Source organism: Salmo salar, chromosome 06 (assembly GCF_965601325.2).
Source record: "Salmo salar chromosome 06, fSalSal1, whole genome shotgun sequence".
Taxonomy (NCBI): domain Eukaryota; kingdom Metazoa; phylum Chordata; class Actinopteri; order Salmoniformes; family Salmonidae; genus Salmo; species Salmo salar.
In genome coordinates, this window is record NC_138296.1 from 78,719,065 (window position 1) to 78,730,977 (window position 11,913).

General features: G+C 44.2%; 1 protein-coding gene across 3 annotated transcripts in view; it reads left to right on the forward strand.

The window, feature by feature from the left end:
- LOC106608040 (1-phosphatidylinositol 4,5-bisphosphate phosphodiesterase beta-4) overlaps positions 1 to 10,365 on the forward strand; it is a 178,789-nt gene extending 168,424 nt beyond the window's left edge. For 2 of the 3 annotated variants that reach the window (XM_082976989.1, XM_082976991.1), the window contains 5 exons: positions 563 to 664; positions 1,347 to 1,404; positions 1,635 to 1,721; positions 1,861 to 1,897; positions 2,307 to 10,365. In XM_082976989.1, coding sequence (XP_082833115.1) covers positions 563 to 664; positions 1,347 to 1,404; positions 1,635 to 1,721; positions 1,861 to 1,897; positions 2,307 to 2,392 — 370 coding nt within the window. In that variant the 3' untranslated portion in view covers positions 2,393 to 10,365. The remainder of the gene's footprint in view (positions 1 to 562; positions 665 to 1,346; positions 1,405 to 1,634; positions 1,722 to 1,860; positions 1,898 to 2,306) is intronic. The other variant, XM_082976990.1, reaches the window with a different exon arrangement.
- Positions 10,366 to 11,913: the final 1,548 nt, after the last annotated feature.

Here is an 11,913-nt window from a genome sequence, read left to right on the forward strand (position 1 = left end):
CACATACACTAGGTCAGGGCTCTCCAACCCTGTTCCTGGAAAGATACCCTCCTTTAGGTTTTCACCTAGGTTGGACCAAGCTGGAGGGTAGCTCTCCAGAAAAGCTACAGGAGGGTAGCTCTCCAGAAAAGCTACAGGAGGGTAGCTCTCCAGAAAAGCTACAGGAGGGTAGCTCTCCAGAAAAGCTACAGGAGGGTAGCTCTCCAGAAAAGCTACAGGAGGGTAGCTCTCCAGAAAAGCTACAGGAGGGTAGCTCTCCAGAAAAGCTACAGGAGGGTAGCTCTCCAGAAGCAGGGTTGGAGAGCCATGGAGTAGACCCTACAGCTCAAACTTAAAGAGGAACTGACAAAACAACTGACCCTACAGCTCAAACTGAAAATCCAGAGTTCTTCCTTGGGACATGACGTGTGCTATAGTTCTGATGTCTCTGAATGAGGTCCATAGGACAACAGATACAGTCTAACCAGCTTGGCTACTGTGAGCTGTGGGTTTGTCCTTCCAGCTATATGTGTACTTGATGAGGTTTCTTACCAGGCTGTTTTTTTGTCCCCTCCCCTCTCAGGCAGAGCAAGGAGATGCGGGCCAACCAGGCCAAGACGTCCATGGAGAACAGCAAGGCCATCAGCCAGGACAAGACCATCAAAAACAAGGCAGAGCGGGAGAGGTGGGTCACACTGCCCGCTCGCTAATCACCAACTGACTTTGACTGCATGGAGAACATGGGTTATGTCAGGATGTATATACCCTGACTATCCAAAACATTATGAACACTTTTCATGACATAGACTGGCCAGGTGAATCCAGGTGAAAGCTATGATCCCTTATTGATGTCACTTGTTAAATCCACTTCAATCAGTGTAGATGAAGGGGAGGAGACAGGTTAAAGAAGGATTTTTAAGCCTTGAGACAATTGAGACATGGATTGTGTATGTGTGCCATTCAGAGGATGAATGGGCAAGACAAAATATTTAAGTGTCAGGCACACCAGTTTGTGTCAAGAACCGCAACGCTGCTGAGTTTTTCACGTTACACAGTTCCCAGTGAATTAAGAATGGTCCACCGCCCAAAGGACATCCAGCCAACTTGACACAACTGTGGAAAGCATTGGAGTCAAAATGGGCCAGCATCCCTATGGAACTCTTTCGACACCTTGTAGAGTCCATGCCCTGATGAATTTAGGCTGTTCTGAGGGCAGAATGGGGGGTGTACCTCAATACTAGAAAGGTGTTGTTAATGTTTGGTATACTCGGTGTAGACTACAGTATTTAGGTCCCCTATGAACACCCCTTAAACTGTGTCTGTACTCGTATAATCTTAGAATCTCTTCCTTCTCATTCTCTTCACAGGAGAGTTAGAGAGTTGAACAGCAGCAACACCAAAAAGTTCCTGGAAGAAAGGAAAAGGGTTGGTGTTCTATCTTCTACTAATTCTAGTGCTGTGATGCTGTTGAGGTGAATCAACTAGTGCCTTAACCTTGAAATGGTTTGCTTAGCTGATACATTTGGTGTTATATTAAATGACTCTTTCTCCTCCCTCCATCTTTGTCCTCTCTCCGTCTTTCTCCTCCATATTTCTCCTCCCTCTATCTTTGTCCTCTCTCTGTCTTTGTCCTCTATCCCTTGCTCCATCGCTAGTTGGCTATGAAGCACCAGAAGGAGATGGAGACGCTGGAGAAGTCTCAGAAAGAACAGCTAGAGAAACTGGACAAGTTCAATGAGCAGGTAGCTAACCGCTGATCAAGGATCAGATTACCACACAAACCATAGTTGTATTGTTCGTCATCATTTTTCACAGCCAGTACATGTATGTCACATGTATGTTTTTTCTCATCCCTATGATTTGCTTGTTTTTGCACCACAGCTTTTGAAATCACATCATGCCAATAAAGAGTGTCAAGGTAGGCGCTTCCATCCAAGACTTTGTGTTATGAAACCACATGGCGACCTTTTAATATGCAGCACTCAGGGTGTCAGCGGTCAGTCCTGTCTACACGAGTCATTGATCATTATGATGAGTCATGGGAGTATTACAAGGACCCAGGAGACCCTCTACTGCTGTTTCACTGAGAGTCTTCCTGACACCTGGATATCATGTGACAGTATGCTGCAACACTGGGACAGGATGGGGTAGTTAGTTTGGGATGGCATAGTTTAGGTAGTTGTACTGTTACTGTAGTTCAAATCAATAAATGGCTGTACTGCTGCAGTAGAATTATGTCTCTGGTGGAAGTGTGTGTGGATTCTTGCATAGGGAGGTGTGTGTGTGTGCACCGTTTGTGTAACAGTGTGGTTGTTGGTTCCCTCTAGGCCAAAGACATCCAGCAGATGGTGAAGCTGGAGGAGGAGATGGACCGCAGACCAGCCACAGTGGTTTAACCACTCCCACCAACTGAGACACACACACACACACACACATATACACTGCCCAGACCAGCCACAGTGGTTTAACCACTCCCACCAACTGGGACAGACACACACACTCTGCCCAGACCAGCCACACACACTCTGCCCAGACCAGCCACACACACTCTGCCCAGACCAGCCACACACACTCTGCCCAGACCAGCCACACACACTCTGCCCAGACCAGCCACACACACTCTGCCCAGACCAGCCACACACACTCTGCCCAGACCAGCCACACACACTCTGCCCAGACCAGCCACACACACTCTGCCCAGACCAGCCACACACACTCTGCCCAGACCAGACACACACACTCTGCCCAGACCAGATACACACACTCTGCCCAGACCAGCCACACATACTCTGCCCAGACCAGCCACACATACTCTGCCCAGACCAGCCACACACACTCTGCCCAGACCAGATACACACACTCTGCCCAGACCAGCCACACACACTCTGCCCAGACCAGCCATACACACTCTGCCCAGACCAACCACACACACTCTGCCCAGACCAGCCACACACACTCTGCCCAGACCAGCCACACACACTCTGCCCAGACCAGCCACACATACTCTGCCCAGACCAGCCACACACACTCTGCCCAGACCAGATACACACACTCTGCCCAGACCAGCCACACACACTCTGCCCAGACCAGCCACACACACTCTGCCCAGACCAACCACACACACTCTGCCCAGACCAGCCACACACACTCTGCCCAGACCAGCCACACACACTCTGCCCAGACCAGCCACACACACTCTGCCCAGACCAGCCACACACACTCTGCCCAGACCAGCCACACACACTCTGCCCAGACCAGCCACACACACTCTGCCCAGACCAGCCACACACACTCTGCCCAGACCAGCCACACACACTCTGCCCAGACCAGCCACACACACTCTGCCCAGACCAGCCACACACACTCTGCCCAGACCAGCCACACACACTCTGCCCAGACCAGCCACACACACTCTGCCCAGACCAGCCACACACACTCTGCCCAGACCAGCCACACCCACAGTGGTCTGAACACCCCCACCAACACCTAAGACAAACACAAACACCCACACAGACACCGAATGCTCCCTCAAACAACTGATGCAGAGACCCAGAAACGCTCACACACCCCACTACAGACACCCCCTAGATCCCCGGTTTCATTCCCTCACCCGGCAATATTGTCATAGGTCATATCCTCTATCCCTCTAAATCTCCCTCAGCAATGAACCACACCCACACACAGTCAGTCCCCCCTCCAACTCCCCTGTGCTGTGGAGCCACTGGTGCAGACCGGTGATTGACAGTAAGATGAGCGAATGCTGTTGGAAGGTGGGTGGGACATCCAAAACATTGAGAGACACACCGTTCCATCTCTCCACCACTCTACTACACCCGGGTCCGCTTTTTATAAACCTCCATCCATCTTTTTAATGTTTTTAGTGGAAGCAATGTTTGCAGATATCAATAGTCACTGTGCACATAAACAAAGACACTGATACACATACACAAAATCGTTATCACGTCTGTTCTTTCGGTTGTCATGACGGCTTAAGCCGGACGTAACAGATCATGCTTTCTGTTCAAACTCTTTTAATACTTTTATTTTGTATTTTTAATGGTACCAGGTATCAATAACAGGACCAGAATATGGAGGGGGATAATACGGCTGTATTAGTTATGTATTAATATGTACATTATGCTGTATGCTACACAAGAGTTGAAGTAATGTCCTGAGCACTTTATATGTGGTAGGCATAACGTGGTAGGCTATCATAACCCAAGTGTTAGATTTCTCTGTTTTGATATGAATGTAAACTGAAAAAGGACAAAACATCAGATGAGCGCTGTTCGGAGAAAACTATGCCCAACGTCAGGTAGTCCTAAACACTGCAACTTGTCCCTCACGCATAGTTTAGTTTTATCAAGGGATATCTACGAATTTTTCTCAACTAAAAAAAAAAATACAAAAGGCTAAACCAGAGACTGATTTTGATTCTTTCACACCGACAGAAGTGTATATAGGGAGTGTGGATGTGTAGACCAGTGTTCTTTCACTGGCCTGTCTTGTACGACACCGTGTTAGCTTCAGAAATAACCAGTTCATGTATTGTATGTGTCAAATGGCATAAAGAGGACAATCATTTTTATTGTATTTTTTATTTTACCTTCATTTTGACATGGAGATATATATTTATATACATATACAGTGCATTCGGAAAGTATTCAGACCCCTTCCCTTTTTCCACATTTTGTTACGTTACAGCCTTATTCTAAAATGGATTAAATAAAAAATGACAAAGCCAAAAAACGTTTTTTTTTAAATATTTTTTAAATGTATTAAAAATAAAAAACAAATACCATATTTACATAAGTATTCAGACCCTTTGCTATGGCACTTGAAATTGATCTCATCTTGTTTCCATTGATCATCCTTGAGATGTTTCTACAACTTCATTGGCGTCCACCTGTGGTAAATTCAATTGATTGGACATGATTTGGAAAGGCACACACCTGTCTATATAAGGTCCCACAGTTGACAGGGCACGTCAGAGTGAAAACCAAGCCATGAGGTTCAAGGAATTGTCCGTAGAGCTCCAAGACAGGATTGTGTCGAGGCACAGATCTGGGGAAGGGTACCAAAACATGTCTGCAGCATTGAAGGTCCCCAATAACACAGTGGCCTCCATCATTCTTAAATAGAAGAAGTTTAGAACCACCAAGACTTCCTAGAGCTGGCCGCCTGGCCAAACTGAACAATCGGGAGAGAAGGGCCTTGGTCAGGGAGGTGACCAAGAACATGATGGTCACTCTGACAGAGCTCTAGAGTTCCTTTGTGGATATGGGAGAACCTTCCAGAAGGACAACCATGTATGCAGCACTCCACCGATCAGGCCTTTATGGTAGAGTTGCCAGGCGGAAGCCACTCCTCTGTAAAAGTCACATGACAGCCCACTTGGAGTTTGCCAAAAGGCCATGAGAAGCAAGATTCTCTGGTCTGATGAAACCAAGATTGAACTCTTTGGCCTGAATTCCAAGCGTCACCACTGTAGAAAACCTGGCACCATCCCTACTGTGAAGCATGGTGGTGGCAGCATCATGCTGTGGGGATGTTTTTCAGCGGCAGGGACTGGGAGACTAGTCAGGATCGAGGGAAAGATGAACGGAGCAAAGTACAGAGAGATTCTTGATGAAAACATGCTCCAGAGCACACAGGACTTCAGGCTGAGGTAAAGGTTCACCTTCCAACAGGACAAAAACGCTAAGCACACAGCCAAGACAACGCAGGAGTGGCTACAGGACAAGTATCTGAATGTCCTTGAGTGGCCCAGCCAGAGCCCGGACTTGAACCCGATCGAACATCTCTGGAGAGACCTGAAAATAGCTGTGCAGCGATGCTCCCCATCCAACCTGACAGAGCTTGAGAGGATCTGCAGAGAAGAATGGGAGAAACTCCCGAAATACAGGTGTGCCAAGCTTGTAGCGTCATACCCAAGAAGCCTCGAGGCTGTAATCGCTGCCAAAGGTGATTCAACAAAGTACTGAGTTAAGGGTCTGAATACTTTTTCTTTTTAATATTACTTTTTTTTTTTTAATAAACTTGTTTTTTCTTTGTCATTATGGGGTATTGTGTGTAGACTGATGAGGGGGGAAAACGATTTAATCAATTTTAGAATAGGGCTGTAACGTAACAAAATGTGGAAAAGTCAAGGGGTCTGAATACTTTCCATATGCACTGTATATACACTACATGTCAAACGTTTGGACACAGCTATTCATTCCAGAGTTATTCTTTATTTTCCACAATCACCCGACCTCAACCCAATTGAGATGGTTTGGGATAAGTCGGACCGCAGAGTGAAGGAAAAGCAGCCAACAAGTGCTCAGCATATGTGGGAACTCCTTCAAGACTGTTGGAAAAGCATTCCAGGTGAAGCTGGTTGAGAGAATGCCAAGACTGTGCAGAGCTGTCAAGGCAAAGGGTGGCTATTTGAAGAATCTCAAATATAAAATATATTTGGATTTGTTTAACACTTTTTTTGGTTACTACAAGATTCCATATGTGTTGTTTCATAGTTTTGATGTCTTCACTCTTATTCTACAATGTAGAAAATAGTAAAAAATAAAGAAAAACCCTTGAATGAGTAGGTGTGTCCAAACGTTTGACTGGTACTGTATATATATAGTCATCTTGTTCATAAACTCTAATGCAAATCAATTTTCAACAATACATACAGTACAATGAGTTTTCATACAGATGTAGAATCTTAATGTGAGCCAGTTTACTACAGCAGTTAAATAATCCTGCAGCAACAGAAAATATGGATTATAATTAATGGTCATTTTTGTAGGGATTGACAACATTTTTCGTAAGGGAAAATCAAGTCTGAAATTTCAAAGTGGAAATTACAAACTTCAGAAGCTTTTCTAAACTTCAAATACACTACACGTTTTACATTTCCTGCATTGCACGAAATGTCTCCTGCAACAGGGTGATCAAATTAAGATCCTACATCTGTAGACCCTTGAGTACTAGTTTGTTGTTGTTGTTTCTGGATTTTAGAGACAGCAGGGATAGATTTACCAGAGGTTGATAGCTCTCGGTCTCAGCCATGATGACACAGTGGAGTTAGATGAAGTTGCCCCTAACCTCTGGTCTGGGGTCAGATATAATTTCATCCCATTTATGGTCAAGGTTAGATTTGGGGGTAGGGTTATCTGATTTTAGATCTGTGGTTATGGGTAGTTTAACTTCTACCTGCAATACGGTATGAAAGTGACGCAGCATTACGTCATACTTCCGGGGTCAGTCCCCTAATCCTTTGAATGGGCTTTACGAGTATATCATCAAATTCAGGAAAACGCAGTCATTTAAGATATATTTCAAAATGTTGTCTTGTTTTTGGATGAATTTACTTCTGCCAGATCCCATTTATTAAGTTTTCGCACTGAAGACCATTGCGCTACGTATTTGCCCATTGAAGACCATTGCGCTACATATTTGCCCATTGAAGACCATTGCGCTACGTATTTGCCCATTGAAGACCATTGCGCTACGTATTTGCCCATTGAAGACCATTGCGCTACGTATTTGCCCATTGAAGACCATTGCGCTACGTATTTGCCCATTGAAGACCATTGCGCTACGTATTTGCCCATTGAAGACCATTGCGCTACGTATTTGCCCATTGAAGACCATTGCGCTACATATTTGCCCATTGAAGACCATTGCGCTACGTATTTGCCCATTGAAGACCATTGCGCTACGTATTTGCCCATTGAAGACCATTGCGCTACGTATTTGCCCATTGAAGACCATTGCGCTACGTATTTGCCCATTGAAGACCATTGCGCTACGTATTTGCCCATTGAAGACCATTGCGCTACGTATTTGCCCATTGAAGACCATTGCGCTACGTATTTGCCCATTGAAGACCATTCCAACAGCTTTCAAAAGTTCTAAAACTACAATGCTACTTGCCGCGACACTTTCATAGCGTATGACTATGGAACGCCGTTTGGGTCTTTGCGTGTCAAATAACACAGTTTAATTGTAGAATGTTGTGTTGGACCGCAACTTCTGGGGTAGTTAGCTAGCTTTAGCTTGGTAGCTAGCTAGCACCAATACTACCAGCCTGAAAACAATGACAAGTAGAAACTGCAGTCATTTTCCTTATTCTTAGAAAGGATTTCGGAATCCGTGTGAGTAAGTATTAGCTAGGTAGCCACTTGTTGTTTGCCTATTGAAATTGAACTTCAGTTCATGAAAAGAAATAGCTAGCCAGCTACTTAACCCTGTTACCCAAAGATAACGGTATAAGCAGCCAGCTAGCTTCATCTGGCTAGTGAGGCTCGACGGGACCGGGTTATATGTTGTGAAACTAGCCATAATCAGGATTAGGCACAATATTTTTATTGCGGTTTGCCTTCAAAATAAAAGTACCTCTGAACATGATGCAGAAGGTTACAATGTGTGGAATCATGCCATATTTAGACTAGATAATGTTAATAAACAAGGTTGGAATGTGAAGTAATGAAATGGGGTATATGTCTACTCTATGACACCCACAGAACACTACTGTGAAGAGTTTATGCAAATATTAGCATTGTAGCTTGGGACTGTGACTGTGAAATCATCTCCCCAGTCAGCCTATTGGGTGCATTGACATTCATATTGCATTGTACAGCTTTACCTACGGATTGGGGATCAATGAGGTATCAGTCTACTCAATACCCAAGATATTTTTTCCTAATGACCTCGTCAGAGTTATCAGACTCCAAAACATCCACGCAGTATTGTTTTTCTTCTGGAATAGTGTCCAACACACATAGGTTGACAATAAATGTGGCTCAATTCACAGTTGTTTCAGAGTCCCACAATAAGAGCTACGATGCTAATGTTCTCTGGGTGTCAAATTAACAAATGATTCTCTTTTGTTGATTTTATATAACATTCCAACCTCGTTTACCATGATCTATTCAATTATGGCATCATTCTACTATTTGTATTAATTTGCATCACTGTCAATTACATACTTTTATTTGGAAGGCTAACCGCAAAGTCCACTATTGTGGCTAATCCTTATTGTGGCTAGCTTCACAGATGGGTCCAACCACCATTAATCAAATAAGAACTGTCTTATAAATTAGGGTTATTTAAGATGATGACACCTAGCTATATAGTTAGCTAGCTAACTATATACCTACTGAAACAGATTATGTCGTTTTGCTATGTTTTTGGGGAAGAACATTGTTTGCATCCATGAGCTAGCCAGCTTTGTTTTATGACCAGCACTGTAGGTGCGCGAGACAAGTTTACCAGCATCATAGCATACGTATCAGTAATATTCAGGTCACGATTGGTCAACAAGCTTATTTGAAAAGGTCAAATAGTGTTATTTGACGTGTATATTTTTTGACACGCAAAGACCCAAACGGCGTTCCATAGATGATGGACAGGCGAACGTTTTAGTTAGAGAGATGCATTGTGTGATTGTTGTTATAAAGAAATCATGGGTACTGTAGTTTGTGTGCACATACTATACACAGACAGACAACTATGTGGTCAGGTGTTCATACTGCATAGCATTGCACTCACAAAGATCGACCAAAACAGACAATACATACACCCTAAGTGACAACAACGCTTCTTTTAAACTTTGTTTCTGCTGTTGTTCACCCAGATGGCCTACAGAGAATATTATATATATTGGAATGTATGTAGGTAATAACCAAAATGTGTTCACTGGTGACCCTGGTCAATCAAGGGCTGGGGAATAGTGTGTTTTTGTTGGTTTCTGGGGAAGACAATTATCAACCACTGGGTTCCTTTCTTACTGTTTCTTTCTTCTTTTCTGTTTCAAATCCTCTTTCTCGCACTCTCTCTCTCTCTCTAGCACCTCACACTATAAACAAATGAATGCTCTCACCACATATCTAGTACAGAATTACACGTTTAAAAAAAAAGTGCTTTTAAATGTATTCCATTGCTTTCAAATGGGCCTCTCAATGTCTGCTAGGACATTTAAATTATTTTACAAATGATAAATCCCAAAATAAGGGGTTATTTATATAAAAGTATATAAATAAATATACAAATAATATATATATATATATAATATATGAAATATAGTGTGTAGTTTAAGACTATGTTGTGTTTGTTAGAGCTTTTGCACTAGTTGAATGTTTCTGGTATGTGTGACTGTAACTTTAGCTCTCTAGTTTGTTGACAAAGCAGATTATTTTTGCAGAATCATTTCACTTTTGATTTCCTTTTCGATTTGTATATCCTCTTTTTAGCTTGTCAACGTACGGATCATCATGTTAGTGTTTTTGTATTTATATTGTACTGTCGAGCTTCTAGCAATGAAAATACTGTTGTTGCCCTACTCCTTTAATACTGTTTTATAGTATGTGTACCAATAAACTATCCAGGTGTAAAATGGAACCTGTACTCCTGGCTCTTTATTTGCTAGCCTGTTGGTTGTTTATTTACAGTACATCTGAATAATGTTGTGTCAACCATTTTGGGGGGGGGGGGTCTTTGCTAGTGTACTTGCCTGCACCGAACAAAGATGAACAGGTAGAATTTATCCACTTTTTTCCTTATTTTCTGGTGGTTTAAGTCAGGATAATTGTGTTTGTTCTTCCTCTCGCTGCCACAAGCACCTTTAATTTTTGCCACCAAACTCTGTACAGGCCTTGAATTCAGACTAATTTACTAAAATGGACATGTATTTGCAGATTTCAGTCAGCAGGTGGAGTGTTCAAAAGTATAAGAACTCTGTTTCCTTTTTCACAGTGTGAAACTCCCAGGAATATCTCTGTGAATGTAAACAGTGATATAATGTTGTAAAATGGTAAAACAAACAAAAAAAATTATTGGTTCTTGCTTTATGAAATTATTACAACTGAAGATGAATCGTCAGCACTCCGCCCGTGCAGGGCTATTGTTACCACCCAGCCAGGACGGGTTGTACAGGCTGTGCGCTCTAGACCTCTAGTGCTTGTTCATGGCCCGGTGTATCCAGTTCCTGCTCCTCGCACTAGCCTTGAGGTGCGTGTCTCCAGTCTGGCACCTCTAAAGCCAGCACCACGCACCAGGCCTCCAGTGCATCAGCCCAGTCCAGTACGTCCTGTTCCCACTCCTTGCACTAGCCTTGGGGTGCGTGTCTGCAGTCTGGTACCTCCAGTACCAGCCCCACGCACCAGGCCTTCAGTGCGTCAGCCCAGTCCAGTACGTCCTGCTCCTGCTCCTCGCACTAGCCCTGTGGTGCATGAAAATAGTCTGGCGCCTCCAAAGCCAGCCCCACGCATCAGGCCTTCAGTGCGCAGTCCCCGTCCAGAGCTTCCAACGACAGTACCCCGTCCAGAGCTTCCGACGACAGTTCCTCGTCTAGAGCTTCCAGCGATGTCCCACAGTCCGGAGCCTGCAGAGACGGCCCACAGTCCGGAGCCTGCAGAGACGGCCCACAGTCCGAAGCCTGCAGAGACGGCCCACAGTCCGGAGCCTGCAGAGACGGCCCACAGTCCGAAGCCTGCAGAGTCAGATTGGATTGGGGAGTGGGGGTGTAGCACAAGAACCGTCGGTGACGTTGGCCACCCTCCCTTCCCTCCCTTTAGTTTGGGATTATTTTTGTTTTGGGGTTTATTTTTGTGTTTATTTTTGTGTTTTTTTGTTTGAGGTGCATCCGGGGTCTGCACCTTTGGGGGGGGGGGGGGGGGGGGGGGGTACTGTCACATCCTGACCAGTAAAGAGGTTGTTCCGTATTGTGTAGCTGTGTGCCTCACAGGACTGTTTCTTCGTCGTTGTTTTGATTCAAGTGTTTTGTTTCGTTTTCTTCTAAATAAATAAGAAGATGAGTTTACACATTCCCGCTGCGCCTTGGTCCCATCTTTACGTGACAGCGTGTCCAAACATGTGACTGGTACTGTAGTTATCATTGTGATATCCTTGGTGCTGTGATTAACTGACATTTCAGTTAATAATTTTTAA